Source organism: Microtus oregoni, unplaced genomic scaffold (assembly GCF_018167655.1).
Source record: "Microtus oregoni isolate MIOR12 unplaced genomic scaffold, Mior012 000010F_ref0000083, whole genome shotgun sequence".
NCBI classification, from domain to species: Eukaryota; Metazoa; Chordata; class Mammalia; order Rodentia; family Cricetidae; genus Microtus; species Microtus oregoni.
The window spans coordinates 23297802-23324699 of NW_024543069.1; the positions used below are offsets into that span (position 1 = coordinate 23297802).

General features: G+C 41.5%; 1 protein-coding gene across 2 annotated transcripts in view; it reads right to left on the reverse strand.

The window, feature by feature from the left end:
* The window catches only part of Trpc4 (transient receptor potential cation channel subfamily C member 4), a 159062-nt gene that overhangs the window by 75096 nt on the left and 57068 nt on the right, over positions 1-26898 (reverse strand). For both annotated transcript variants that reach the window (XM_041659214.1, XM_041659213.1), the window contains exon 3: positions 17978-18496. In XM_041659214.1, the coding sequence (XP_041515148.1) occupies positions 17978-18496 (519 nt within the window). The remainder of the gene's footprint in view (positions 1-17977; positions 18497-26898) is intronic.

The following is a 26898-nucleotide window of genomic DNA, read 5'->3' on the forward strand; positions in this document are numbered from 1 at the left end:
TCTCCCAGAAGTCTCCCTTCTCTCCTCTCCTGTCAATGCCTATGGGAGTTTGAGCTCCTGGCTGGGAAAGATACCTTCTAACCTATGACATGCAGGAGAGCATGAGAACCCCTGGGAATGTGTTCAGGAACCCCTCTAACCACAAGAGCCTTGGTTGCCTGTATCATCTTTATTTTCCAGATATTACCTTTTTGCATGCCTGGTGTGTGCGTGCGCGTGTGTGTGTGTGTTCAAATTTTCCTGTAGCTGTGCATTGGAGGGAGAGAAGTTTAGAAGCTGCCTTGGTCTCTGCATAGTCTAACATGGACTACTGCTTGGGTTACACTTTACCCTCCAAGGACCCAAGATCCAAGGGCTCTAATGACCAAATCACCTAAGGATTATAAGGACGAGAATGAATTCATTCATTCAAGATCAGCTAACTTGTAGGAGTGAGGAAAAGTGCCCAGGATGCACTGAAATAGGTGATGGAAAGCTTTCTTAGCATAGTTACTAAGCTACTAAAATTTCAAGTCTTGCTAGTTATTATAAATTAATTATAAATGTATCTTTGAATGTAACGTTGTGTAAGCATCAACTTAAGAAGCACTTGTTTGAATTTCCACTTGTTTCATGCCAAGACGGCACATGGGAGATCAAGAGCTACTCCACATCATCAGAAGTCTTTAAATATCTGAGCTATTACCTTTCAAAATCAAATGCCCTTTGAGCCACATAGAGACTTCTGGAGGCTGTTGACACTGGGTACTCTTCGAAGGGGGGTTACTCTGAGGGCTGGCGAGACACTGCTGTTGAAATATGAACGCTGATTCTTAAATGTTCTTGACATAAAATGTCTGATAAACAGATCTTAGAAAAACATGACCTCTTTACTTATGAGCTATTTTTAATCATTACAAGTCTCAACAAGGGTGGTATTTTTAAACTAGGAAGCTGGAAAAAAAACATCTTTATTTTTAAGTTGCCCTTTGTGAGTTTATTTTCCTCACAGCTGCTTCTCTTGGGTATGTCCAACGTTGTATATATTTTCATCTTCTAGATTGATACAGGAGACTAAGTCTGAGGCAGGGAGAACAATAAAATGTCTAACTGAACACAGGTCCACACAGGCACCAGAGACATGGGGAGGGTGTGACACTGTCCGCAGATGGACTTGATGAACAAAACTTGAGGTGCTTGACGCTTGGGAGAGTGTGACTTATTTCCCAATGATCTTTTGAATTCATACGACAGAGAAATAGTCAAAACTATTTTTTAAAGTTAGTAATAATTTATTTCTTACCTAAGTTTAAGGATTTAAGAGGTTAGAGTTTTTTTTTTTTTACCCTTAAAAGTAAACAGCCATTAAATGGAATGCTTTGAGAGGAAGCAGAGTGGGTAGCATTAGAAATGGAGTTTCTTTTCCGTTTTATCAGCTCACGGTGTGTAAATCAGAGGGTCTCAACCTAGGAGTCGTAACCCCTCTAGCAAAATCTCTATCTCCAAAAACATTTACATTCGTGTTCATCACAGTAGCAAAACTGCAGTTATGAAGCAGTAATGGAAATAGTTTTATGGTTGGTGTCACCACAACAATGAACAACTGTATTAAAGAGTCACACCATGAGGCAGGTTGAGAACCTCTGCTCTAAATCTCTATTTCGAATGCCATTCATTCCTTAATATTAAAGTATACCAAAGATGTCTGAATAGTTTCAGTCTAAAATCTTGCTTGTAACAACAAAATCCCAATAGCATCACTAATCTAAAGAACCACACATATTGGAAGAATGTTTCTCGGCATATGATTCATGATCTATGAAAAGAATGATTCACATCTCGGCGTTTGTTGTGATATTTTTCTGAGTTACTCATTTTCAAGAAGAGAATCCTGGCCTCTTGCTTTGGTTAACTCAACAACTTCGTGTTACTCATCCACCAGGGTGCAGCTGTGTGTTAGACACTGCAGATCTTGCCATGAACAGAGGAGGAAGGGCATCTTATAGTTTGCCTTCTAACTATAGGAGCCAGGCAGTAAAACAAAACAAACCAGAAACAGCACACAGCGTGCCAGTATGTCATATACCTAACAGAGAATGAGAGCTATGGTGGCATTGTGAAGGCCATGGCTTTCCATAGAGTGAAACTGAGAGCCACTCTACATCATGGCAGGGACCACAGCATGTGACAGACCCCAGAGAGGAAAGGAAAAATAAACCAGCAGAAGCCATCATCAGTCATTAAGAATAAAGCAGGTATTTCCAAAGTAACGCCCATGTTTGTGGTGTTGGTATTTTCCATTAAAGGAGAGGGTATGTAGAGACTGATATACACTTAGTGTAGGCATTGTCATCACAGTTGATAGTGTAGATGGGGTAGTTTATAGGGATGGGAGCACATTTATCTTCTGTACTAACATGAGTTCTTTGGGAATGGGGGCACAGAATATATACTGAATAGGTATAGATAGAAGTTTCTGTCTTGCCTGGTCGCACAGTCATTCAGTCCCAAATAAACAGACAAAGGCCTATATTCATTATAAACTCTTGGGCCTCTTGCTCAGACTTGTTACTAAATACCTCTTACAACTTAAGTTAAGCCATAATTCCTATCTATGTATCATCATATGACTTGGTACACTTTCTCAGTGAGGCAGTCTCATCTTGCTTCCTCTGTCATCTGACTGGTGACTGCGTCTCTGCCTTTCCTCTTTCCAGAATTTTCCTAGTCTGGTTGTTCTACCTACACTTCTTGCCTGGCTACTGGCCAATTAGTGTTTCATTAAACCAATACAAGTGACAAATCTTCACAGTGCACAAGAGAATTATCCCATAGCAAATAGGAACCCTGGATACGCAACTAGGACTCGGGAAATTCTTGTCCCATCCAACCTCTCTGCCTGTCATGGTATCCTAGAACCTCCTTGTTGGTCCTGTGGCTTCAGGAGAGTGAGTTCTGAATTCCTGAACCTCCAGCTGTGATTGCAATCACATCAAAGGTAGGCATGCAAGAAGAAGCAGGGAGCTAAGAGTGGGGACCCCAGGAGGAAGGACTACCTGTTAGCCAGAGAGAGAAAACTCCGGGGAGTAAAAGACAGAAAACAAGAAACAAAAGCATCCACACCATGATCTGTGACTTCCAGCCTCTCTTGACAGTTTTAAGAAAGTAATTACTAGTCTTTAAAATATCCAGCGTGTGTCATCTTGTTATGGAGGCCCTGGCAAATTGACAGACTAGTATACTAGACCACCTTTGCTCCTGAAGAGTAAGAACTGGACTCAGTACAAAACAAAATGAAAACAACCATGGGTCTGTAAATTAATAAAGACCAGGAAGATTCTCATAAAAGATCTAAGGCATGGAGCAATGGGTTTCCCTTCTTTCACTGATGTTGTGGTTAACGATGGTGTTTGAGATGGCTGTCAGCCTGAGAATGGTCTATACGTGTTCTATAACATAGAGCAAAGAGATCTGAAATCCAGAATAATTCTGACCTATACAAACAGAGGCTAGGATTCGAGCAGGTGGATCTGCTGGGAAACGGGGGGAAAAATTCCATGGTGAGAGCCCGAGAGGCAAGTTTGTGTGGGCTCTTGAATTGTGCGTGTACAGAGCAGAGTCTACAAGTACAAGGCTAAAGAGAGGCTGAGGAATCGAGCTGAGGCTATTATAAGTCACCTTCAAAAATGAGAAGCAAAACCAAGATCACTTCAGAGGCAAATGAGAAAGTTCAGGGCAATCTGCCTGGGGTGGCTCGGAATGAACTTAGCAGATGAGGACTCCAGAGAGCATTAATGTCTTTACAGGGCTCAAAAAAGCAAAGGGGAAAAGTAACATATCAACAAATTCCACCAAATATATAAAAACCATACAAGAGATATGCAGGCAGTTAGGAACTGAAAACTGAAATATCAAAAGTTTAAGAATACTACTGAATGAGCTCTAACAGCACAATGCGGGTGACAAGAGAGAACAAATCAGTGTGAACACAGATGGACAGACATGATCCCATCTGAGGAAGAAAGAAAAATGCTAAACAAATGTTAGTGTGTGGGGGCGATGTCAAAAGCCTCAGAACAGGAAAGAGCTGGGTACAATGGTGCCTACCGCAATCACAATGACCCCAGCGTGCAGGGCCGAGGCAGGAAGATCGTGGATGCCAGGACAGTTTGGGCTACATTCTAAAACCTTTTCTCAAAACTTAAATCAATGGTAAACAGCAAGAAAGACAGAAAAAATGGAGGGAGAGAGGGAGGAAGGAAGAGAGGGAGAGGGAGGAAAGAAGGGAGGGAGAAGGGAGGAAAAAATGGAGGGAGAGAGGGAGGAAGGAAGAGAGGGAGAGGGAGGAAAGAAGGGAGGGAGAAGGGAGGAAAAAAGGGAGGGAGAGAGGGAGGAAGGAAGGGAGAGAGAGAGAGGTAAACGGGAGGAAGGAAGGGAAGGGAGAAGGGGAGGAAAATCAGAGCAATAACTAATTTGAATAATGTCTTAAAAGTTTTCTAAAGTGGTGACAGACACAAAATCAAGGTTTTAGAAAAATCAAAAGCTTTAAAACAGAAAATTATGCCAAGACACTTTGATGGGGGGAAGCTTTGTTAATCAATCGCCTCTAAGAAGTGAAACCTAATTAAGGCATGGCTACCTGAAGCCCAAGAAGAAAATCTGGGATGGACCAGGTGTTTGCTTTCTCTGGATGATTCCCGCGGGACACAGCAGAGCTTGGACTTCCCATTCTCGTGGCGTGAGTTTCCCCTTACAATAAGTAAAAATATAATTGTTTATCTTCAAGCTGGCCTGGTTATTGCACAAATCGAGTTAACATTACAACACTTTATAGTAAAGTTTCTGAAAACCAAAGAGCAAAGAGAAAATAGTGACCCCCGTCTGAGAAGGATGCCATTTCAGAATGACTTCAGACTACTACTGAGGGCAGAAGCGGATGGTTTCAAACATCTACAGAAGGCTTAAAGGGAAACGAATAAAAACAATTGATTCTTTCTTTCTGTGCCCTTCCCACCAATACACCCACTAACTCCAAAACCTTGTTCATATGTCACACCACATGGGTAACGAGAGTGAAGCTGGAGAAGCCATCTGATCTGAAAATGGGATTGTACTGGGTTCTGAGTAAGCTCAGTGTCGTCCCAAGGGAGAGGGGGACAGACTAGGAGGCTCTGCAGTGCTCTTGGTCACTCAGTTTGCTTCAGAATGTCTAGACTACGGAAAGGGCCACGGAAAAGGGAACATGGGTACCCTGCAGGAGGCCGGAAAGGCCAGGATGTCCCTGGCATCCCAAGAATGGTTTGCTCCTTAAACATCTCAAGTTTCACTCAGTGATCAGGTCATAAAGCCATTTCCCTTTTATTCACCATGCAAGATAGATACTAGCGGAATGTGGAGTGACTCTCCCCAGTGATGGGACCCAACCACAGTATGGTGCGGCTGAGGCCAGTTCTGTAACATTGAGCCCAGCTCCCACCCCCCACATATCACAGCCCTCATCCTGGGAACATTCACTAGAACAGGATACAGAGAGGTACCGCTGCTTGGTGCAGACCCAAAGGGATGGGGTAGCAGACATCTTCTTATTTCTAGTCATAAAACCCACATCTGCCCTTTAGCTGACTTGGAGAGACAAGCAGCTGGCCTGTTTCCCTCCCGAAACTGCATTTTTCTTCACAGAAATAACTTTCTGGATGGTTTAATGAATACTTACTTACATGCTATTGTGTAATGAACATTTTTTAATAAGAAATACTATCTAAGTAGCCTAAAGTTTGCAAATTTTTTAAATAAGTATAATTGGTATTTAAGAAATGGTACAAATAAATGTCTATATGCTAACACCCCAGATAGTAAGAGACTTACTAACGTATTGAAATTAATGTTTTATATTTTAACCCAGAAGTAGGTTGCTTGCCAAGTTTTATTTGAATACATTTGCCATATTACTAAAGAAATTTTTACTTACATACATTATTAACATATTCTATTTCAAACCATTAGTATTAGGCATTTTGTAAAATATTATTCTATTTGTGCTTGAGTTTTTGCCCTCATGCATGTATGCGTACCAGGTGTAGCCTGGCATCCGTGGGAGCCAGGAAAAAGCCTCTGATTTCCCAGAACCAGCATTACAGATGTTTGTAAGCTACCACGTGGGTGCTGGGAATCAGACCCATTTCCTCCAGGAGCAGGACATGCTCTTAACCCATGAGATGCTCTTAATCCATCTCTCCAGCCTCAGGGTTGGGCATTTTATATTAAGCACAGATGCAGGTGAACTCCATCACTGGTGGGGCCTAATCTATAAACACATGAGCTTGTCAGAGAAGTACAAAGAGATACACAGGGCAATGTAAAAAGCTGCTGGCCGCTGCCTGGCAAAATATTTATTGTGAGTATTTGGAAGATTTTGAAGAATGGCCCACTAGGAGAGTCTCCCAAACGAAGAAGTGCCTCTCTCCACTCCACAGACTAAACATGGAGCTTGCCAAGAGACAGATGGAGGGCAGTTTCTCATGACTGAAAACACAGCCTGCACGTTCTTGGTTTACACAGTGCCAATATAGGGGGCAGTTGCTTATGGCTGACGAAGGCTGGAAGCCATCTCCAGGACCGTCAAACTTTCCCTATCAGACCCCCTGGAACAGCTGGCTGGGAGTTGCCATGTGGGTGCTGGGAATCAAACCTGAGTCCTCAGGGAAATTAGCCAGTGTTCTTAAGCACTGAGCCTTCTCTCCAGCCTCTATTGGAAAAGCCAACCCTTTTTGTTACATGGTATCTTAACCATTTGTACACACATAGAATCACTTTAAACAAACGTAATCTATTATTGAACTTTATTGCTTTTAAGGCCATAGAAAGGAAACAAAGATGTCTCTAAGATGTAAAAATATAGTGTTTTCATAAATGAGTCTCAGAGTCCCAGTTCCAGAGACTTTCTTCCTGCTGGTGTCCTCACCTTTGATCTGCAGTGATTATTGGACACTTTAATCAAAGCTTGATGAGAAAAAGCACATGGCTACATAAGGCAGAAAGGCCATGGGAGCTGAGGTCTGGGTGAGCAGGATTGAGGTGTTGGCATTTTTCAGGACAGATTCTGCCATCATTCCATCACATGTTGATAAGCCAAATCACTATGAATGTGACTACGGAACAGGACTGTGGAGGGCGGGGGGTAAGGCTGCCATCTGTTCAGAAGGCTTGAGTTAGCAAAGAAAGGTTAGCTGCGTTAGAACTAGTTTGTTTGATACAGATTCTGATAGATTCTGACTATGTTTGAGTTCATGGAGATATACAAAAGAGCTTGCTTGAGTGGTTAGTTTGTTTTATATAGACTCTGATAGATTCTGACTATGTTCGAGTTCATAGAGATGCACAGAAGTGTTTGTTTGGGTGGTTATGTTAATCTAACTGCAAATTATTTACAGTAAAGTGATTTTTAATTTCAAAAACATTTTGCTCACTTTTTCTTAAGTGAAAAAATATTTGGGGTAAAGGACAATAATATACATGGCAGATTTTCAGTCTCAAATGCCTGCATACCAAAATACCACATTTATAAGCATTTAAACACCAGCATTTAAAAATCAATTACTTATTATGATTGGTACCTCTCTTCAACCTCCTCCTTCTTTAAAATCCATGGACAACGGGCCTCTGATTGTTTTTATGTCCATGCCCATATGCTCCAAAGTAGCTGGCCTCACTAAACCCTCAGTCTGTAGAGTCACCAGCGCTCTATACAATCTGGATCTTGATTGTTTTTTATTACTGGAAGCAGCTATAGAGATAACGCTGCCTCCTGAGGTGTCCCAATGCAGGACAGCGATATATAGTGACGAGGTTCCATGAAGACATAAAAGAGGGCAAGAAAAAGAGGAATTGTAAAGACAGGCAAGTGTATGGGAGGGGCACAACCAAAGAGACTCTAACACCTGTTATATTCAAACAGCTCTTGAAGATTCCTGGGCTTCCAAATTTTAATCACAGGATCGATGCTCCATTAATACCAGCCTCAGCTTATCTGTCTGAACAGATAAAAGCCAAACTATATTATGGATAAAGCTAGGTGTCAACAAATATGATTTATATTACTTAATCTTATATGTAGTAGCTACCTGATTTGTTCATTATTAGAATTTACACTAGCATAAAATAACTATATTTCCATATATTTGCTTAATCAGTGTTTATGTAGCGCCTGACCCCAAATCCGTGGGAACCATCCACTGTTGCTGTCACCTATGCCCAGATCTACCAGTGTTGTAGACAGAGGGGACAGTCAAGAAAATGACACACACACTCTGCTGTCTTTTCTCCAGCGGTCCAGTGATAAAATGCTTGCAGTGACTGTCAACAGGCATCATAAAAATAAATTTTGACTTGAAGAAAGAAAAGAATCACCCCGAAAATGTTTGTGAGCTCATAGTAGTATCAGGGATATTGCAATTTTTTAAATAAAACCACATCAAACTTCTAGTTTTGGTCATCATGGGGTCCACATTTTCATGAGGAGTACAGACCTGAAGAACATTTATAGTAAAATATCGGCAGGGCTCTAACTCCTGAAATGGAGGAGGAGTTACAAAACTAGCTCCCGAGAGGAAAAGCGGGGCTTAAATACCTGGGCTCCAAAATTCAGTGCCGTCAGACAAAATCCACAGTAGCGCACAATCTTGTGGAGCAGAAATCTGAATAGGGCTGTCTCTGCTCCACAGGACTGTCACAAAAATGACTGAGCAACAACCCAGGAGCAAAGGTGAGCTTGGAAGAGCTGCGGAGAAGGGTGAAGAACTGGGTGACGTCATGCAGAGATCACTGACAACCAGCTAGGGAGGAGAGAGCCTGGAGATGCAGTCTTTGGTGATGGATGCACAGCCTTGCCAATGGACTAGACAAACTGGACCACACACTGTAAAGATTTTGGGAGGCCATGAGGTAAGAGTGAGAATGGAATGGACCCCCTTGAAGGTGTCCCCCACACAGAGCTGAAGGGTGCTTCCTCTTCAGTGTCCCTTCTACTGTCTTTCCCACAGAATGGCAATGGAGGCTTCTTCTGGAAGCTTCCCATAAAAGCTCTAGGCAAATTTAGGAACCATTTTTCCTGGGCTCCAAGGTGGTATCCTCAGGACACATCATCATATTATTTTAGTGAGAATAAGACTCAAGATTCTAGGAAAGTTCTGGAAGAAACTCAAGCTTGGCCCAGTGCCTACTAGCTTGTTTTTCTGTTCCTGGACTTTGGCACAGGGTGGACACTTTAAGTGTCATGAAATGTGTGCACAGGAAGACAGGAATCATCCCTTGACTCTCCAGTAGTTCCTGGCCGGAGCTCTACATGCTTCCTTTTCCACTGAGTTCTCTGCCACGGCAGCTACTGACATGCTTCCCAGCTTCACTTCAGGGGGGCCTGCAAAAGAGGCTCCAGGGTAGGTGTCCCAAGATCTAACTGGGGAAATCACTGTGAACTGAGAAAGCCATGGAGAATGACAACAGTATCCAGCATTCAACATTGAACTAATGCTGCAGGCAATGAAAAGCAGGCTTTTGCAAACACACAGGAGCTAGCTAGCACCTGAGTGGAGGCAGGTCGGGTCCCCTGACTTCTGCTGCAAAGGACATACGCTGTCCTGATTGTTCCCCAGAGCTGACAAAGAAAGGGCATCATACAAACAACAAAAGCATGTCACCCTGGTGTGCCTCCTAAGAGCCATCTGTGAACAACAGCTTTGGAGCTTGGTGTCAGAATGACAAGGAACAAAATTATCACACGGGCATTATCAGTCCTAGGGACTTTTACCGGGGAGCTGGGCTACCAATAATTACAACGTTAAATAACTTCTATTTAGAACGAACTCTCCTAGTGCAATCAAAGGGGAATGAGGGAAAGGGATAATATGAAAACATTCTCTCCTGCTCGACCTGGGAGGAAACTCAGGTGTTCGAACCACAGAGAATTCATTAGGATTTGTATTTGTGTTTTAGTAATTGCTAAAGGAAACCCCTATTTTCTTCTTTTCCAGGGGGCCCAGAATATGATAAGTTCATATGAAAAAAAGTAAGTCCTTAATTCCACTTAGTGATGAGTGACAATGGAAACACACGTCACTAAACACAGACTCTGGGGAAATAATACTGAAATCTCAGTGTGCACATGTGTGTGAAAATGGCTGCGTGGTTCACAACCACTGACAGAGGAGACGAATGTATCTCCAGAATGCGAACCACCTGAGAGCTCTTGCTTGTCAATCATCCTGAAGCCAGAAGTATCAGGTTACACATGAAAGCAATTCACCATTCATCCAAGGAGCAAGAGCAGGCATCCAACGCACAATGCAAGTTTTCAAGATCCTCGTCATCAGCCTAGAGTTTGCCATGGAAAACTCTTACACACATATACCTCTTTGGAAATAAATCTTTAATCATTTTCCTATTTATCTGAAGCGATATTAAATATAAGCCAACTACTGTTTCTAATTTAAAGATAAGGTTTGCTGCTTTCTGCTTTTGGGGGTTGTGGAATTGTGATTTCTTAATGGGTGCAGTTGAAAAGACTGAATCAACATTTATAGAGTATTGTAGATACACACAATCACAAATTCAATGCGGAAGGAATAAAAAGAAGTAATTATATTCAGATAAGAATTAGGAGAAAGTGGTGACTGTCATTTAATTAGCTTCAAAGAAACCCGCAGGGACTGAGTTCCAAGCTCTAAAAATCTAGTGTTAAATTAAATGCCTAATGACCTGTCATAGTCTGTCGGCTGCCTGACAATCCCTGAACAGGCATTTGCTTCCTCCATGACTCGGTGGCAGGCACAGAGATGTGCAAATGTGTGATGCTCAGAAAGAAGCTGAGGGAACGCATCTGGGAGTCTGAGATCCATAGCAACAGAAGGTCTGTGCAAACACACGGAGCAAGGAAGCCGGGCCCTGGAATTCGGTCCAGGAGCATCCACGACAGAGCAGCAGCAGAGAACGGGCAGCTAGATGGCTGATCCCTTCCACACATTTTCTATGAGTTAGTGTGGTTTTGTGAACTGACATCCTAACACCTGCCTAGTCTACTTCGTTATTCACACTCAGGGGAAAGGACCGTCGCTCACCAAGCCACCAACCACCCTTAGAAAATTGCCAGAAGTGAGGTGATCACTGATTTCTCTATGACTTTATTTTGGGAGTAACATTAGATAGTGACACTTCCTCAAGGTAAGGTATAGATGGATGATGGATAGATGATAGATAGGTAGATAGATAGATAGATAGAGAGATAGAGAGATAGATGGAGATAGATAGATAGATAGATAGATGGAGATAGATAGATAGATAGATAGAGATGATAGATAGATAGATAGATAGAGGTATATTGAATAGAAGATAGATAGATAGACAGATGATAGATAAATAGGAAGATGGAAACACAGAAAGACACAGAGGTGGTAATGTCCTCCACCACCTATCAAAAGTACATGGTGACCTTTTGAGGAATCTCGGTGAGGTAGATTTTTGTTATAGAATATAGTGGCATTTGGGGTTTATTTTTAATAAGTTCATTCATTCATTCATAGTTTGGATGAAACTATCATTAGCAGTAAGTAGTTTATAAAATGATAAGTGAAGGTCTTATTCCAAATTCTGGGTGCTTTCTGCTCTGTCCTCTGTGTATCAGGGTCATCACCACGTGTCTGCAGATACACTCGCCATGGGTGGTCTTAGGGCTAGAGACTTTGGTTCTTGGTCCCTGATATTTCCTTTAAAATCAATATTATTCCTTGATCATGAAAGTTTGAATAATCCAGAAATATGAAGTTATAACTCTGGGATGCAAAGGAGCCCTTAAGGGCTGGGATCAGCTCAGTTCCCACACAGTGGACTCGTCTAACTGATACGAATCTTCACATTTTCTCATACATTTTAATAAAGGCTAGATGAAGGGGAAACTGAGGAATTAACAAACAGGGTGATCTGATTAAAACTTGGTTTCTGACGCATTTACCTAAATTGTTCTATTATTAATAAACCTCAGAAGTCAGATATTGGGGTAAAATCCTGATAGAGCAAGAAAGTAGAAGAGGAATGACCAACTGACCTTGGTTTCAGGCTTCCCAGATCAAAAGGGCCAGCAAATCCTTCCAAGCCCCTCCCTATTACTTCCTGTGTCCCTCTATCGTATCCTGGATCCTCCAAAATCTTTATGGCTGATTCTGGTCAACTCATCACTGACTCTGCCTACCCGATTCAAGGTTAACTTTATTAATAGTCTCGGAGTGTTGCAGTGCAATCAAATATCCCGCAGCAGGGTTTTCCCCCTTCTCTCTTTACCAATCTTATTAACTCACAAGACCACGAGTCGGGTTATTCCAAAGGTTAAGTTCCACACCACTCTGATGCCGGTAAGCTTCTGTCAAGGAAAAGGTAAATTAAACATAGGTGTGCCTGCCGTTCAGTCTGCAGTAATTATTGTTCAGCTGAGTTTGCAGTCACGAAGATGTTTTCCCTCAGTAGGATGCATTTCTCTGCTTCCTGTCATTCAACATCTAGGGTACTCGCTGGCTAAATTAGTTCTTCACAATGTTGTGAATGAAGTGTGGCTGAACCTAAGTAAGATTTGGGCTGTCAAGGTCTCCACACATATTCAGGGATGTTATGAACAGGAGTGACAGCATAGAAATAATTTTAACCTTCACGAATTCTACAACCACAAAGATCATGCCAGGGAGTAAGTGACAAGCTTCCTAAGACACGTCTCCAGCCACGCCCCTCTCTCCTACCTACCACATGGGAGGAGTCAGTCTGGCTATGGAGTCTATGGTTCTGACTTTGCTCCAGCACTGTGAGGCTGTTCATTCTGAGCAGCACTGGGATGCGGATGCTGGTTTCTAGCCCTCTCTGTGTCACAGCTGAGGGAGACCAAAAGGATTATTGTTCGACACATATAATAAGCAAACAGGAGAAATATGTTTTGCCATTAGGATCTGGATTTGCACCCAGAGCTCAACATTTAATGACACTTGACACCATTTAATTCTCTGTAATGGGAAATTTATCTAATAGGATAAAATAAAACTCAAATAGCTCCCACTGCTTGTTTGTTTTAAGATTCGTGTATAGCAACTACTGCAGTAAAGTTACCCATAACGGTGCAAGGTAATGTTTGTTTTGAAAAGGCACGGTTCTATGCCTCTGACATCTTTAGTTTAATTCACAGAAATGGACAGATTCCTGACATGCAAGATAAGAGATATCCAGATGCTTGATATCTAGAAAAGCATTTGAACAAACCTTCAATCCAGCATAAATGATATTAAGGTATATGTTGCTTACTTCTTGCCTAGTTGACACAGGCTAGAGCTATCAAGGAAGAGAGACTCTCAGCTAAGAAAATGCCTTGATAAGACTGGCGTTGGGCAAGTCAGATGGGAATTTTCTTGATTAATTATTGATGTTGGGGATCTCAATCAATTGGGCAGATGATCTTGGCGGGCATATATATCAAAAGGCAAGCTGGGCAAGCCAGCAAGCAGCCCCCCACTCCACGATCTCTACTTTAGTTCCTGCCTTGAAGCTCCTGTCCTGACTTTCCTCAGTGATGTGCTATCACTTGGAAGTGTGAGATGAAATGAGTCCTTTCCTCCCCATGCTGCTTTTGGTCAAGGTTTTATCAAGCCAATAGTAAGTAAACTAAGACAATGCATGCATTCGTATGATGACTGTCCATGAGGTTCCTGTAAACACTGCCGTTTAATCAGGCAAAACAAACAAATATACAAGAAAACATGCTCAGAACTCTGCAGATCTGAGAGGTTTTTCACCTCACTCAGTTGTCTATGTTTTTGAGCTGCTACAGAGGCAGTTGAACATGGTGAGCAAGATAGGAGTACTCCTAATGTAGCCTAAAGGAGAAGGGGATTCAGGAACACAATGTAATGTCGGATGTACATAATAAGGGTGTTTTTGGGGGAGCAAGCTATGTTTTTACAGTAATAGATTCCTCATCTAATCATCAATACATTAACTCCTTGAAAGGTTTTAAATTGATATCTTAGATTAACATTCAATGTAATGACAATCTTGAAATGAAACCCACTCCTTTGTATACAGTTAGGATGTTCACCCCAGAGAGAGAATGCATTCCTTGGGGAGTGGGCTGTGAGAATAAATAAGGACTTAGCCAGCCCGAAGATTAGTGGGAAGTAATGAAACATAGACCTGAGGCCGACCTCAAGTTTGTTTAGGCTAAACCAAGGAAAACCTATAAGAAAAACATCGAAGGCAAGGCATTCCACCAAAGCAGAGGTGTATTTAAGACATGTGGTCTTGCTCAGAATTTTAAAATCAAATATTTTGAAGGCAATACCTTCTGGATAATCTAGAATTATGTTTCATCAAATCCAATTTCTGATTTTAAAGGGTATACACTAGACTAATGTTTTATTATGGATATTTTTATACTGCTATCAGGCAAACAATGTCACTCTGCCTCTCACAAACAGTCTGAGAAAAATCTGCTCCTCGAGACCAAATGAAGGATTTCATAAACTACCATATAAACATTATTGTCGTTCTCCTTCTGCACTGAAATATCTAGAGATGAAAGGAGAAAATGGAAATGTGCTATTTTTCAGAAACATTCATCTGAAAGGCCATTACTAATTCTTATATTCTTATTATAGGCTCTATTTGGCCTGTCTTTCATCTTGGTGTACTTACGGCTCCCATTACCTCCAAGATCACAGCTGTACATTAGCAGAGTAACACGGGAATCTAGGAAGGATGTTGGGAATGATCAGTCACCTTGATGGTGGCATGCCTAACAAGGGACTCAAACTGTGACTTTTGTTCCTCAGACTTTGAAGGTGAGTTCACTTTGTGAAGTCATGAAGTAGTCAAAGATCCGAGTTAAAGAAACAGATATTAAGTAAACAATTTGCTTACTGTCTCTCTTAATTTAGTAGAAGGTGTGTGGAAGAGCTGAGCTGTGTCACCACCAGGACCAGCGCCTTTGACTCTGCCTGGAATTTATGTAAAATGCATTCAAAAGGTTTAATAAATGAAGAAATGGATGAATGATTAAGCCGCATGAAACTGAGTTGTAAGCCAACATGCACAAGCAGATGTGTGTAAGAAATTCACATTAAGATACTTGTCTTGGACATTTTTTTTTTTAAACGAGAATTCAGTAGCCTAAAGGATTAAGTCTCACTAAAGGCATCCTGTCATGAGGATACTGTAAAGTAGTTTATTTATCAAAAGGTGTTCCTTCCTGGGCTTTCAAAAAGTCACTGGGGCCAAAGGCAAAGTAAAAACAGAAGGGCCAAGATCAGTGTAGGAAAATGATGATGATGATGATGATGGTGGTGGTGGTGGTGGTGATGATGATGATGGTGATGATGATGATAGTGGTGATGATGATGGTGATGATGATGATGATGGTGGTGATGATGATGGTGATGATGATGATGGTGGTGATGATGATGGTGATAATGATAGTGGTGATGATGATGATGATGATGATAAATAAATGTGAACTGATTTGAGGCTGCTAAGATGAGCATGGGAGCCAAGCAGACTGCCTCTTTGGCTTTTGTTTTGTGATGTGAACATTTGGATGATTTTATGACACTAATAGTATAAAGGGAAAAACTGCACAGATGACCTTGACAGTCATAAGTCAGTCCTATAACAACCCCTCCTAAATAAACCAAAGGAAGGGAATCATGAGCAGTGCGAACAAGGGATCTTTGAGACCTGACCAGAAATATGATTCCCATTGTCCCCTCACCCCATGCCACAAGTTACCATGTGCACAGTGGAGCTCCAGATTTCGCAGTGGTACTAAGAACTTTCAAAATCATGTAAATTTCTCATCACTTCGTTGGACTGCAGCACATTAAAATTGCTTTAGTCGATTGTTACTATTGAGTTTATTATTATTTAGACATAGACCCTTAATTCTTAAACATAAACACCCCAAGACTCAAGTCAGAACAGAGAGTGGCTTTCCAGTCAGAGGGAATGAGCAGAACGGCTCCTCTCATCTCTCTCACGGGGGGCGGGGTGGGGATGGATGGCTTTGGTAAGTCTCAGGAGCCGTGAGAACCAGACAATAGTCAAAACTCAAGCAAACAGTTTCAGGTATCCTGAACCTGAAACATCTAGCAAATAGCAATAGGAAAGTTTCGGGGCTGATACAAAACAGACAATGCCCAGCATAAAATCAACTGGGCATTTTAAAACGGAGTCAATTCAGGGCTGGAGCGACTGCTCAGCAGTTAAGAACGCTGGCTCCTTTTGTAGAATGTTCAGTTCTCAGCACCCACATGGTCCATGGCGGCTCACAACTAGCTTCTGGGGGCTTTGACTCTGCTTTCAGGCCTCTGCAGGTTCAGCATGCATATGGTTCACATATATTCAAGCAAACATGTATATGCATTAAATAAAAATAAATCTTAATAAAACTAAAATAAGATTGAATAGTATCTTTTCCTCCATCTTTCACTTCCATATTATGTAGTTTTCCTACATTTTGTTTAGGAATAGATAATTATTTTCATTCAAGAGTGAAAGAAAACCAATATTTTATGGAGAGTTAAAAAAATCTTGAGAACTGCATGCCAACAGAAAGTATGACTGAGACAGGTGTGAGTGGTCTAGGTGCAGATGTGTGTGGTCTAAGTACAGATGTGAGTAGTCTAGGTGCAGATGTGAGGGGTCTAGGTGCAGATGCAAGGGGTCCAGGTGCAGATGTGAGTAGTCTAGGTGCGGATGCGAGGGGTCCAGGTGCAGATGTGAGCGGTCTGGGTGCAGATGTGAGGGATCTAGGTGCAGATGCGAGGGGTCCAGGTGCAGATGCGAGGGGTCCAGGTGCAGATGTGAGTGGTCTAGGTGCAGATGTGAGGGGTCTAGGTGCAGATGTGAGGGGTCTAGGTGCAGATGTGATGGGTCCAGGTGCAGATGTGAGTGGTCTAGGTGCAGATGTGAGGGGTCTAGGTGCAGATGTGAGGGGTCCAGGTGCAGATGTGAGTAGTCCAGGTGCAGATGTGAGTAGTCCAGGTGCAGATGTGAGGGATCTAGGTGCAGATGTTAGGGGTCCAGGTGCAGATTGAGGAGTATAGGTACAGATGTGAGGGGTCTAGGTGCAGATGTGAGGGGTCTAGGTGCAGATGTTAGGGATCTAGGTACAGATGTACAGATATGAGTGGTCTAGGAACAGATGTGAAGGGTCTAGGGTACAGATGTGAGTGGTTTAGATTTCTTCATTGGAAACACCAAAATCTGCCAAAATTCCTTTGGAAAGTTAGTACCCATCACTGAGTCTTTAGCCTCCTATACCTGACAGATCATGAAGGCAAGAAAACAGAAAAACAAAACACTCTTCTTATATTAATTCCTAATAATACATTCAAGTATAATAGTTTATAACTAATTAATAGTCCACACCCCCATGTGTTATTCCTCCTATGAAACTATAAGGAAAATATTTCATATATATATACATATATATGTATGTATATATGTATATATTTTCATATATATACATATATATGTATGTATATATGTATATATATTTTCATATATACATATATATGTATGTATATATGTATATATATGAACAGTATAAAATCAATTTTATTAAGTAAATGAGAAAATTCAACAAACCCCGTAAGCGACCATCAAGAGTCTAGATTGACAAGACTTGTCAATGGCAAAGTCAAAATTCTCCCCGGGTTTGGGAAAATCCAAAATTTGTTAGCTTTCCATCTTATTCCAAGTGAGCGCACGTGTCTTTCCACAGGTGCCAGAAGCAACTTCCAATTATTGAGCCACTTACCACTATTCTCCAGTGTGGAGATAATTATAAATCTGGCCAACATGAAATGCCACCTGCTTACAAGAGAATTAAAACGCTGTTAAATGTAACACTACTTGGGAGTAGCGCTGGCTTGTCAGGGATGAGATTCTATCTCGTTGGTGGACCGTGTCTGGCAACACTCACCTCTTTTTGACGGTACTTAATGGCTAATTTTAGCCTCGCAAGATCATTGCCGCTCTGTTCTTCGATCAGACTATTGTCATCACGGTAATTAAGAATGATCTCCAGCTCTCTGGAACTCCGTGTCTGATCTAGGAGGTCCTTAGCAAATTGTTTGCATTGTCTCGACAGCTCCTCATATTCCGACTTGAATTCATTCTCCACCTTGCTCAGTTCCTGCAGCTCCCAGCTTAGCTGAAAGGCGGTGAGAAAAGGGTCTTCGCTTGACAGGGCGATGAGCGAGGGACTGGCCAACGCCTTGTAGATGTTGAGCCTGGACCGTGAGTGCCTGAGGCTGTCCACATCTGAGCTGGAGACACACTCGACACAGTTACAGCGGACCTCGTGGGGTCTCGGCACCGAGACACCTTTCTGGACCAAAAGTTTGATTATCTCATAATTATTTGTATGTGCGGCCAAGATGATAGGTGTGATGTCTGGAGTGAATTCCGAGAACTGTTTATCCAGGAGGATGGGAGGCACCTGAGAAGAGAGCAGAGCAGAGGAGTGGGTGCGTGCTCGTTCCTGAAAGCCTCTGAATTTCAAACAGTGCCGGGCAGCTGTGCTGAGCAAGGATCAGAAATTATTTGTCATGCTTCCTTGCAGGACAGACTTTTTTTCCCCCAAAACAAACAAACAAACAAACAAAAAAACCAAAAAATTCAAGAAAAAAATTAACTCTAATATAATAAAATATCCTCCCTACAAAATAAATTAGGATTGTTTTTTGAAATATAAAAATAAGTGGCCATGGAAACTGTTCAACAGATAATCCTGGCTTGATAATCAAGAAATAAACCTAAATAAATATAAAGTTGGTTTTAAACCAAGATCCTGGGGCTGGAGAGATGGCTCAAGCACCAGCTCATCTTTCAGAGGACCTGGGTTCAGTTCCCAGTACCCACATGGTGGCTCACAACCATCTGTAAGTCCACTTCCAGGGCATCCAGGGCCTTTTTCAAGCCCCTGGGAGCATGAAACACACATGGTGCACATACAAACCTGCAGGTGAACACTCATGCAGAGTTTAGCGTTTCCTTTAGTCTTACTGGAAAATGTTTATGTTAGATGTTTCTGAGATGTTTTAACATCACAGAGCCCTGGACACAGACTCCATTCCCTCAGAGGACAGCGGCTGTTCATAGAAGTCATCCATGTTCTTCACGGTGAAGCCACTTGGCTCCAACTTGAGGCACACAGAACTTTGCAAATCTATCTGGGATACTTTGCCCAAATTTAGAAATATCTGTCATAAGAATATGCATTTTGTACACTAAAAATGCAATAGACAATTTTAAGAGTGAAGTCCATCAAAATGTGACATCTATCCAGTCTAAGTCTGTGCCCCCTCATATGCAGAACTTGTTAGAATGTCATACTTATAGAAAAAAATGTGCACATAGTATTATTTTGTGTATCATAGATGTTAAAAATAACATCCACATTCTTTGTTTGTTTATTTGTTTTTTAAGACAGAATCTCACTATGTAGCTCTGGCTATCCTGTAACTCACTATGTAAACCAGCCTTGAACTCACAGAGATCCACCCTGCCTCTGCCTCTGGATTAAAGACATGTGCCACCACATCAGGCAATAATCCATATTCTAATATGGATGTTTTTCTTAATTGAGCAAATAACAGGTGAACAGGTTTCTAACTCTGTTTCATGTAGAATAGTCTCATAACATGAAGTTTCCATGATTCAAGAATCTTCTGCATGCTCTAGCAGATAGTACAAGAATGGAAGCTTTATAAAACAGGCACTTTTTCTAAATAGTTTAATCAAAACTGCCTGGGTTTTGCAATTTCATTTTGTTTTCAGGTAGAATCTTACAAAGTAATATACTAACATATTTTTTAAAAGTCAGAATGTACTTTTTCTCCCTTATACATGCAGACTTTCTAATTCAAATCAATTTAAATTCAATTTTAAAATCTAAGTAATAGATGTTATTTAGAATTTAAAGATTCATGCACACACCCAATTTTACAAGGCATATTTCTACATGAGCTACTTAGACAAAAACAAGTGGTATTTACATTAATGAATCGATTAGTGAATGGATGGATGGATGGATGGATGGGTGGATGAGTGGATGGGTGGATGGGTGGGTGGGTGGGTGGATGGATGGGTGGGTGGGTGGATGGGTGGGTGGGTGGATGGGTGGGTGGGTGGATGGGTGGATGGATGGATGTATGGGTGGATGGATGGATGGGTGGATGGGTGGATGGATGGTGGATGGATGGATGGATGGTTGGATGGATGGTGGATGGATGGATGGGTGGGTGGATGGATGGATGGATGGGTGGATGGATGGATGGATGGAAGGATGGGTGGGTGGGTGGATGGATGGATAGGTGGATGGATGGATGGATGGGTGGGTGGATGGGTGGGTGGATGGGTGGATGGATGGATGGATGGATGGATAGGTGGATGGATGGATGGATGGGTGGATGGATGGATGGATGGATGGGTGGGTGGATGGATGGATGAATGGATGGGTGGATGGATGGATGGATGGATGGGTGGGTGGATGGATAGATGAACCACTTAGGTTACAACATTATCCAATCAAATTCAACTATATCATTTTAGGACTAACCTACTGCTCCAGCAGAGTAATCAATGTGCAATTGCCATGCAACAATCCAACTCTGGTTTCAGTGTTAAGGTTAAGGATTTACCTGCATGCCCACAGTCAGTCCCTAAAGCAAAGATGACTGAAACTTCTGCATGGCTACAACTTTAAATGCACCAGCAGTTTGATCTGACATAGGATGAACATTTGCTCTAGGAACAGGTATGAAAGGCAGCTGAAAGAGAACTGACCACTTCCAGCTCTAAATGCAGGGCGCTTTCATGTGTGTGGCATGAACTCACAAAATCCGAGGCTGCTTGTGGAGCCTAGTGCAGAAAGAACACCATTCTGAATAAGGAATGCTGCACACTGTGTAGGCAAAAGTATTTACACACATCCACAAGATGTAATATGTACATGAAAACATATGAACATATACTTCTCTCCTAATATCTTCAATGGATACAATGAAAGGCAATTAAACTGATTGTGAATTAGTGATCACCATATCAAAAGCATAATATAATAATAATGCCAGCAAAATTGATTTTGGGCCTGTATTCATAATTTAAAGGAACTGCATATGTCACTTAGGAGCTAGAAAAATCAAAATATCATATATCTCTTCCTAGTTTATATATGTATTTTTTAAATCTATCTTATCCTGAGTTGAACGATTTATATACAGCCAGCACTCAGTGGGTTTAAAAACAATACACGCAATAGGGAGATTCAAACGGTTGGGGTGGGAGGAGTCAGAGAGGAGGGAGTAGGTGTGGATTTCAAGACACGTTATACACATGTATGAAATTCCCAAACAATAAAAAAGCCTTAAGTCACATTGAATCGAAGTCGGAAGACTCAAGGAAGGGTTTTGATTGCAAAGCACTGATCGAAGAGGAGCTGTCATTTAGAAAAGAAACTGAAAAAAAAAAAACAGACTTTCAGAAAAGGAAAGAAAGTAGCACATTTAATTGCCGAAACAACGCAGTTATTTTTACTGAGGGAAACAATGTTCCACCCTTACGACTGTCAGAGACTAGCAAGAAGAAAAGCAGACCATAACAGATATGCCGGCTTTCTTCATAAAGAGCAACATCTCATGTAAGTAAAAGACATTTAAGGAGAGTCCATAGGCAAAGGAAGCATAGCATCAAGGAAGATTCCTATTCCTAAGAAGGATCAGCCCGTGGAGGACTAACCGGATCTCTGGTGTGAGGAAACAGCAGCACGGGCTTCGAGATGCCTGTGAAGACCCTGTGCTCCCAAGGTATGAAAACCAATACATCTCCGTCACCAGAGCTGCAGAATAGGTGAGAAAAGGAGCGACCATTTTGAGCATCCTTGCTACAGCAAGAAAACCACAAAGGACTCGGGTTCCAGGTCTCCTTAGTGTGCACACGCGCTCCCTAAACTTGAAGAATTACACATGTCCAAACTAAATTTTAAGAAGGAAATGAGGCCAATCTGTCTCTGCCAGCTCACAAGGTCCTGTGCTCGGTAAAGCTACCAGACCCTGTGTTTGTCCCGCTCACAAGGTCCCATGCAAGGTTCCTAGCGTAAAAGGTAATGAGTTTCTCTACATTTGCAATACGTAAAACAGAGCATACTATACAGAGAGCTTTTAAAATGGAAATTATTAATAACAATATGTATAACAACGATGAATGAGGTAAAGAAAATGAAAAACCAGAAGAAAAAGTAAAATCGTGTTATCTGGACTAAGATCCAAATATGGGAAAAATCTATTGGCAGTAGGTGATAGTGAACAGACAGACCCACAACTGGCCACTGCACAAAAACCAGCACGGCAAAATGCCCAGCCTTAAATGGGAAAATACACCTCAGCCCCCCTCCCAAGGCTCAGAGTTCCTTGAGGAAGAAGAAGCAGAAAGGCTGCAGAACCAGAGGTAGTATATGAATATAGCAAAGAGTATCTGCAGGTCCCAGCAAGGCAGGTGCACACGGGAACTCAATGCAGCTGCAAAGGTATGCATGGGACCCGTGCAAGCTCAAGTCAGACCAAATCTCAGCATGGAGAGTGGTGGGAGGAGCCAAATCCCAAGCCCCGCCCCCCAGCCTAGGAACCATCAGTAGTTAAGTGCTGAGAAAGGAAGCCTCAGTTTTCTTTAGGAGCTTAGCCTCTGGTAAGCAGCCACAGTCCAGTGGAAAGCTCCATACATAGAAACACTTGGGAAGCATAAATTTATCTTGATAGGTTTTTTTTTTTATTGAAAGGTTTCTAAACAAAAAACACAAGGTTTATGGATGGTAAAGGGGGCATGGGGAGAGTTGGGAAAGGGGTTAACTACGATCGAAACACATTGTACAAAATTCCCAAAGAATTAATGTAAAACTAATGAGCTTAACCGATAGAACTGAGAAAAACATAAACATTTCTGATCTTTAAAATATGGGGAAAATCATAAAATCATCATTATGTCAAGTTCCATAAAATATACGTATTTGATACCATTTGGTTGGGATCTTCTTATATTAGAAATTGATAAAATGATAAACACCAGCTAATATGGAAGAATTATCTAAGCGTAACAAAAATGATACAGAATATGCTACAAGAATATAGGAAAAAATATGAATCGCTCGAATAGCTGCTTTACCAGACTGATCCCTGAGGGTTTTCTATAATATGTTTGCATGTGAATAGCGGAGCTTGTACTCCTAAGGAAAAGGAGATCATTTATTAAATGACACAAGCAATTTTTCCACCCAAACTAAATTAGGTCTTTAATTCAGTTTATAACAGTAAATGTGATATGAAGTAAATATTTGAACATTAAAACGAGAAAGCAACATAATTTTAGAAAAATAATAAATAGTTACATAGCCCTGGGGTTGAGGAGAACTCTCTCAGAAAAAAAGGCAAACATGGAATTGAACCCTGAATATTTTATTATTCAATCCTTGCATGTAGTATTGAAAAACACCAAGTTTAAACTCAGAAAATGAACTGGTAAATAACAGTAAAGGACATGTGTGACACAGGAAACACATTTACTGTCCCCACTACCTAGAGTGGCAGCGAACCTAGAAGAAAGTTCCGTGTCAGGGAAGATGCAAATTTCTTCCTCACAGAAGAGACATAAAAGCATCCGAAACAAACAGTTACACAAAGGAAAGTTAAAGGAATATCAGAATAGACTCTGCTCCTACCACGTTGCCAAATTTGAAATGCTATGGAGATAAATTCTGCCACACACTGAGACAATGGGGATGTTCTATCGGGAACTCACCAAGGCCAGCTGGCCTGGATCTGAAAAAGCCTGGGATAAAACCGGACTTGCTGAACATAGCGGACAATGAGGACTACTGAGAACTCAAGAACAAGAGCAATGGGTTTTTGATCCTACTGCACGTACTGGCTTTGTGGGAGCCTAGGCAGTTTGGATGCTCACCTTACTAAACCTGGATGGAGGGGGCTGGTCCTTGGACTTCCCACAGGGCAGGGAACCCTGATTGCTCTTTGGGCTGATGAAGGAGGGGGACTTGGCTGGGGGAGGGGAAGGAAAATGGGAGGCGGTGGCGGGGAAGAGACAGGAATCTTTAATAAATAAATAAATTTAAAAAAAAGAATATGAATAGTTATTATAGTCTTGTTAGACAGTACCTGCTGCTTGTGTGAGTTCTGAAAGCCACACTTTTCTTGCCCGAGAACACTTTGCCCAGACAAGCATGCTGACAATACTTCTCTACCCATAATCTTCCTTGTTCCCATGTTCTATATCCAGATTCAACAAAGCACACACCAAAAGCTTTTGGAAAAAAATATTTCTACCGGGGATGGAGAGATGGCTCAGGGCTTAAGAGCACTTATGAGGACCTGGGGTGGCTCATAACCATCTCTAATCCCGGTTCCAGGAGATCTGATACCCTCTTCTAGCCTATACATGCCCTAAACACACTTGTGCACAGACATGTATGCAGGCAAAACATTTATACACATAAAAATAATAAATAAATAAACAGATCAATCAATAAATAAGTGCATATACACTGAATATATACAGACCTTTTTTTGTTTTCTTGCTCCCAAAGTAAAAAATTCTAACCAATTGTGGATCACTTACACTGCATTAGGTATCATAAACAATCCAGAATTAATTTGAAGGAGCACGTGTAACTGCTGTACCCTTTTCTATAAAGGACTGGAGCATCCGAGGGTCACACATGCTTGGAGAATCCAGTCTCCCATGGATAGCAAAAGGAGGCTGTATCACTTGTTGTCAGGAGCGAAACTGTGGAATCACTTGCATGTTTTTCTAAAGATACACATTTGAGAAATGCCCAGCTTTTCTATAATAAATATTACAACATTAGATATTTGAAGTAGAAAGAAAATATTGTCTGCTCTAGGAATACTCCCAAAATCTCATGCTGTAGCCCTGGAGAACTGTAATATAGTTGTTTAGGAAAGGCTCCCTCCCCCATTTTTACTGATTTATTAAACATTAGTTGAGTATCTACACTGTACCAGACACGTGCATCATCTTACCCTATTGTACCACAATATCTCACTTGGTGAGCAAAGACTCCAGTCATCAGGGGATTACATGTCAGCATTTTCCCCAAATCAGACTTCAGTGGCCAGGTCATCACAGCTCTACACGTCTGCTCATAGTTTCCTAGTTAATTTTTCCTTCCCTTTCCTCTTAACCCAACTATATCAAACACCCAGAACATGGTCCAAATATTCTCACTGCGAGAATGAGGGTGGCAGAGGTTGACTCCATTTATGCTGGCTTTTCTTGCCCTTCATGTGGTCAGGTGAAGGGGATATTATTAATTATCACGAGAAGAGAGAAACAAGCACTTTAAGAAGCTTCTGGGGACAGAAGTGCACACTATGCACAACTCCATTTTCCTTGTCTCCTACAAGGCTCTTTTGAAAGTGCTGTGGGCCACCCACGCTATGGTAAATGACACACCTAACTTAAATATTAAGGACAATATCCACGTGTGTCCATTTTCACCTTCGCAAATAATTTTAATTACTCACCTGAATGTGTTTATTTTATTTTATTTTTTTCTGTACATCATGGGGGTGAATATGTTTATTTTAAATGATATTAAACATAATATTTATGGTAAGTTTACATCAAGTCTTGCTTCAAATAAAAAAAAAATACTGACCAAGAGAAATGCCATTGACTTGGGGGAGTTCGGGGAGTACGTGGGGAACACAGCCCTGTGAGAACCTGGATGGCAGACGGTAGAGGCAGTAAAGTTTGTACGAGTGAAGTAGGTTATGAACAAATACGCGTCAGCTAGTTGACAGTATCTTGTAAATGTGCCTGGAACTGATGGTAATGGTATAAGTAACAGCTAACACACATGAGACACCATGGGCTGTGGCCTGTGCTAAAATCTTGGGTCTCATCTTGGTCAATCTTCAGGATTATTGTTTTGAGATAAATGTTCTGTTTTATACAAATGAGAATGGCAAGGCTCGGTAAAATTAATAAAGTTCCTTTACCATGGTCACACAGAAATCCATAAAGCCTGACACTAGACTCTGAATTCTTAACATATTATTCATTTTTGGTTTCAAATTTAGTGTGTGTGTGTGTGTGTGTGTGTGCGTGTGTGTGTGTGTGTGTACGCACATGAGTACAGGTACTGCTGGAGGCCAGAAGAGGGCGCTGGTCCCCAGAGTTTGAGACACAAGTAATTGTGAGCTGCTGGGCATGGGTGCTGGGAGCTAAACTCTGGTTCTTTACAAGTGTAGCAAGTGTTCCTAATCTTTGAGCCATCCAGCCCTGAAACTATGCTTATTCTGGCTAAGGCAACTCTGACAGCCTGAGAATCACTCCAACACCAAGATATGATGATACACATTAAATCCTGTCTCAGCCACTTTTAGCTGAATGAAAATGGCAAAACCAGCACGTATCTTTTTGCTTCTACTCTCCTCCTTTCTAACGTAGATATTATTTAAAATCTTTCTCATTATAGATTAAGATTTGGAGAAACATACACTGAACGCGGCTCAGAGTTTCTTCCCACAGTGCTGTGGTAAAGATGAACGGTGAAAGCCTGTTGATCTCTACAAATCACTGAGCAGCGGGAGGTTATGTATGACAACCCTGGGACTGTTTGGAGAAAGAGCAGGAACTGTCTTGTTCAGTTTCTCCAGATTCATTTGCTTCTCCTCAGATAAACACAGCCCCAATTATAGTGCTGAATTCATCTGGAAGGTAGAACTGCCATTTCCTGGCGGGCAGTTTCATAAGCATACATGTCAAGGTCTAGAAGGTTTTCTGTTGCTAGAATTGTAAGCCATCTCC